The 4,165-nt window shown below is 42.3% G+C and overlaps 1 protein-coding gene across 1 annotated transcript; it reads left to right on the forward strand.

Annotated features, from left to right (window-relative positions):
- Positions 1-450: 450 nt before the first annotated feature.
- On the forward strand, positions 451-3,658 carry LOC137742268 (double-stranded RNA-binding protein 2). Its single transcript, XM_068482092.2, has 3 exons — positions 451-1,081; positions 2,002-2,221; positions 2,632-3,658. The coding sequence occupies exons 1-3, from the start codon at positions 836-838 to the stop codon at positions 3,450-3,452; spliced, it is 1,287 nt and encodes a 428-aa protein (XP_068338193.1). The 5' UTR covers positions 451-835; the 3' UTR covers positions 3,453-3,658.
- The last annotated feature ends 507 nt before the right edge of the window (positions 3,659-4,165 follow it).

Consider the following 4,165-nt stretch of genomic DNA (forward strand, 5'->3'; position numbering starts at 1 on the left):
GGATACTTTAAATTAGTTATTGATCCGTGGAATATAGGGGTTATATCCCTCGGAGAACTCAAGACACGATTGAAAACATTCGTTAATTGGCTTCATCATTTCATTATGTAACTTAAAAGCATATTTATCAATAAACAAACTTTATGATTGATATCGTGGTTAATGTGAGTTCATCCCCCTCTAAAGTGTATATTCGGGATATGACTACTCTCTTACGGGCTACTCCTAGTTTTATTTTTTATTGTAATGGTACTGGTTATTTGCGAGGTTTCTCGCTTTAGTTGATTCTATTTTTTAGAAGAAAAAAAAAGAAAAAAAATGAACCCATGCAGCCTAACGTTAGGTTGACTAACAGTAATAAAACCCCACTATTTAATTAATTCCACCCCCCCCCCCCTCCTCTCTCTCTCCCCCCCTTTTTCTTTCTCCCCAATATTTTATAATTACCTTCCAAAAAGAAAAACTCCACTATCCAGAAATATTACCCCCACCCCGTCCCTTTTTCTCTTTTCTCCATCTATCCGTCTCTCCATTTCTCTCTCTGCTTTTTGCAGCTTTACATCCCCCAACTCCAAAGTCCCAACCTCCCTCTCTCTCTTCAAACTCAATTTCACACCCCCATCCCCAAAAAACCCTAAAAATCTCTGATCTCAACCCGACCCATTTCCTGCCGGCCCCAAATACCCAAACCCACTTTCCACCCGACCCAAAATCGGCGCCGATCCGATCTTCCCGGGCTCCTCCCATTACCAGAACCCAACTTCGGAGCTTCGAGAACAGTTGGGTCGGGCACAGACACGCAGAGAGGGGGAGAGAAGAGTACAGGGGAGAAGAAATGTACAAGAACCAGCTGCAAGAGCTGGCCCAAAGGAGCTGCTTCAACTTGCCTTCCTACACGTGCATTCGGGAAGGTCCGGACCACGCGCCCAGGTTCAAGGCCACCGTCAACTTTAACGGCGAGATCTTCGAAAGCCCTCACTACTGCACCACTCTCCGCCAGGCCGAGCACTCCGCCGCCGAGGTCGCCCTCAACTACCTCTCCAATCGCGGCCCGTCTCACTCTCTTGCCGCTAGGATTCTGGTTAGTTCTCTCTCTCTCCTTCTCTTCAAGCTGTTAGGGTTCCTTTAGGGTTTTTGCGCGCGTGGTCCTCGGTCGCCGCTCGGTTTCTCGCTGATCAGTTACTGTGTGAACATGATGAGCTCTGAAACTGAATTCGGTAATTAAAAAAATTAAAATTTGTTTTCCGTAATTTCGAAATTTAGGGGTTTGCTAATGTGCGCCGTGTAAGTGATCAAGCCTGTTCTGCGCAATGATCACTGGCCGGCCAGGATTAGGTTTTTGAGGTTGGAAACTGGGGTGAGGTTGACGATATGACCGAAATGTCCCTCTTCATTTTGTAGTTGATAGCGTTGGGGATTTCTTAAAATCCAGTTTGGATTCTCTGAATTCTGAAAAAGCTGACGACCCTGCGAACTGGAAATGTCAGTAATTAAATACTTCGGAAAGGGGTATTTTGGTCATATTAAATCGTGGGTTTCCAGAGTCAACAATATGGAACCTGTTCTTTCTGGTTGACCGCCTGATTGGTTGCCGGGAAAACAGGGCAAGTCATTTTCTTTTCGCAACTTGTCTTGTGTATTGGTGAAATTAGGAGGAAATTTGATCTCATGAAACTTGATTGTCTAGTTTTTGATGGAAATTGAAATGCATTCTAGTTGAGTTAATAGGCATCGAGGAAGTTTTAGTTTTCTTGCTTAATCTACAGTTTTCGGGTTGGTTGCGAATTGATATGACACCTGAACAGTCCTCCCTTCCAATAATATGTTGGATACATTGGCAATTTTGTTGTCGAAATTCAAATTTTGCTACCAAATGTAATTAGTTTAACTGGGTCGGTGTAATTTTTACCAATATCATTATCGCTTTGATGTGTTGGTGTCCAATGCGTTTTGTGATTTGTTTTGTTGTCTTGATTCTGATAAGGTGTTTGTTTTGCTCAGGATGAGACGGGGGTTTACAAGAACCTCTTGCAGGAAATTGCTCAAAGGGTAGGAGCTCCGTTGCCGCAGTACACAACCTTCAGGTCTGGCCTTGGCCATCTACCTGTTTTCACCGGGGTAGTTGAATTGGCTGGAATCACATTTACGGGGGAACCTGCCAAGAACAAAAAACAAGCAGAGAAGAATGCAGCAATGGCAGCTTGGTCGTCTTTGAAACAATGTGAGTCCCTGTGTACTAGTCAGACTTATATCTCATCGCTTTGTAATTTCAGATCACAATGCTTGCCCCTCTTGCTTGAATTTGGTTTTAGTTTAGTCTCCATCTTAATCAAATTAGTTGAACTAATGTGGTGCATTAAACAACATTTTGCATCTGTTGCTTGCATTTTAATGTTCTCATTGGCGACATAAAACAGTTTCTGACTTTTTGTCATTTCTTTCCGTATGATACTCGCTATTATATTAATGCGATATTGCTTTGAAGTTATTCTTACATATTATGTTCTCGTTAAAAAATATATATGGACTTGGTTAACTTTATGTGTTAAACTTGGTGATGAATTATGAGAGTCGAGGTCTAAGTTTAATAATTTTGTGTTTAACTTGAATCACGTGTTTTCTATTGGACAGTGGCAAAGGAAACCGCAAGCTCTTCGTCTGAGCCAGAGAACAATGATGAGCTGGAACAGATCACTATAGCACGAGCCTTGCTGAATTATCGTATAAAGGAAAAGATGACGATGGCAAATCCAACTGCTCCAATTCTATTTCCAAAGAAGTTTCCAGTTCAGAACCGCAGACCTACAAGTCCACAACCTCCTCCTGCTCACACCTCAAAAATACTGCCCTTAATTTGCCAAAAGCAAGCTTCCCGGAGCAGATACCAATCAAATGCAACACATGATAATCGTGTTACTTCATCACAGGCTTCTCCACTAGACAGTCGTGTGATGCGTCCCCACAGATTCCCTGCTGCAGGAGCAGCTCCTTATGTACCCATTAGACAATTGAGGACTCCTTGCCATGGAATTGCACCACCAGTGACAATAAGGACAGCAGTGCCTGTGTTCTCGGCACCCCCACTTCCGCCACCTCATGCAATGCCCTGCCAAACAATGCGTATTCCACCCGTACGTGTGGCTCCTCCTGTCACAATGAGGCAGGCTGTACCTGTATTTTCTGCTCCACCGGTTAAGAAAGATGATCCACCGACCACTCGGAAAGAAGAATCTCCGGTCATTGTGAAAGAAGATCCTCCAATCATTGCGAAAGAAGATTCCCCAATCATTCTGAAAGAAGATCCTCCAATCATTCCGAAAGATCCTGCTGCTGTTATTGCTCCCGGTGTGCAGAATAAACCCATAGGTCAAGTAGAGGAAACTGTAAGAGCAGCTGCCGATGATTTGGTGGAATCGAAGACGGTTAAAATCTTGGAACAACTAAAAATTTGATGGTCGTCGGGAAGAACTTAATCCGTGGGAGGTATAAGTGGTTGTGTTGGCCTGAAGTTCGTCCTGTCATATTTCTCATCTTATTATATGCTTTTTTTGTTGCTGTTGCCGGTCTTTTCGCTATCGTCTACCCTTTTTGTTCTGTTAAAACTTCAGTTGGGAGGTTGGTTTAGAATTAGAAAATCTCATATCTATGCTCTTCAAAAGTATCTGTGCCGTTACTTAAATTACTAATTCTGCATAGGGAAGTGATTTCCGCATTCGCATGATATCCCCTGCATTCCTGTTTCTTAAAGCCTTTAGATTGAATGAATCAAATGATCGAAACACGGAAATAAGTGCAGAGAAAACGAGAGTGAAAATCAATACCCTTCGTATAGCGTTGCCATTAATGTGACTGCCTTCGTCTTCTGATGTCATTTGAGACCTTTTTTTAACGTGTTAATTTGAAATTCAAGTGTATAGGGAAAGGAGAAAGGCTTTTCATGCCCCTTTTCTCGCTGCACACTCTTGTTAATTTCACACAATTAGATTGAATAAATAAAAAAAGAATCACGGGACATAAATGAACAAGGGTATGCGGAAGAAGAAAATGCATTTGAAAATCATTTTTCTAGGGAAAAAAAGAAGAATTGACGCCGTCTAGTAACTTTTTACGGGCTGTTAAAAAACTATTTGTTGGTACTGCAGCTGGATTAATGCTCTTTTCTTAT

This window comes from Pyrus communis, chromosome 11, assembly GCF_041283825.1.
Source record: "Pyrus communis isolate YQ-2024b chromosome 11, ASM4128382v1, whole genome shotgun sequence".
Classification (NCBI taxonomy): Eukaryota; Viridiplantae; Streptophyta; class Magnoliopsida; order Rosales; family Rosaceae; genus Pyrus; species Pyrus communis.

Coding starts and splice junctions, on each gene's coding strand:
- LOC137742268 (XM_068482092.2), top strand. CDS start 836: ATGTACAAGAACCAGCTGCAAGAGCTGGCCCAAAGGAGCTGCTTCAAC. Junction 1,082..2,001: donor CTCTTGCCGCTAGGATTCTG/GTTAGTTCTCTC, acceptor TGTTTTGCTCAG/GATGAGACGGGGGTTTACAA. Junction 2,222..2,631: donor TTGGTCGTCTTTGAAACAAT/GTGAGTCCCTGT, acceptor TCTATTGGACAG/TGGCAAAGGAAACCGCAAGC.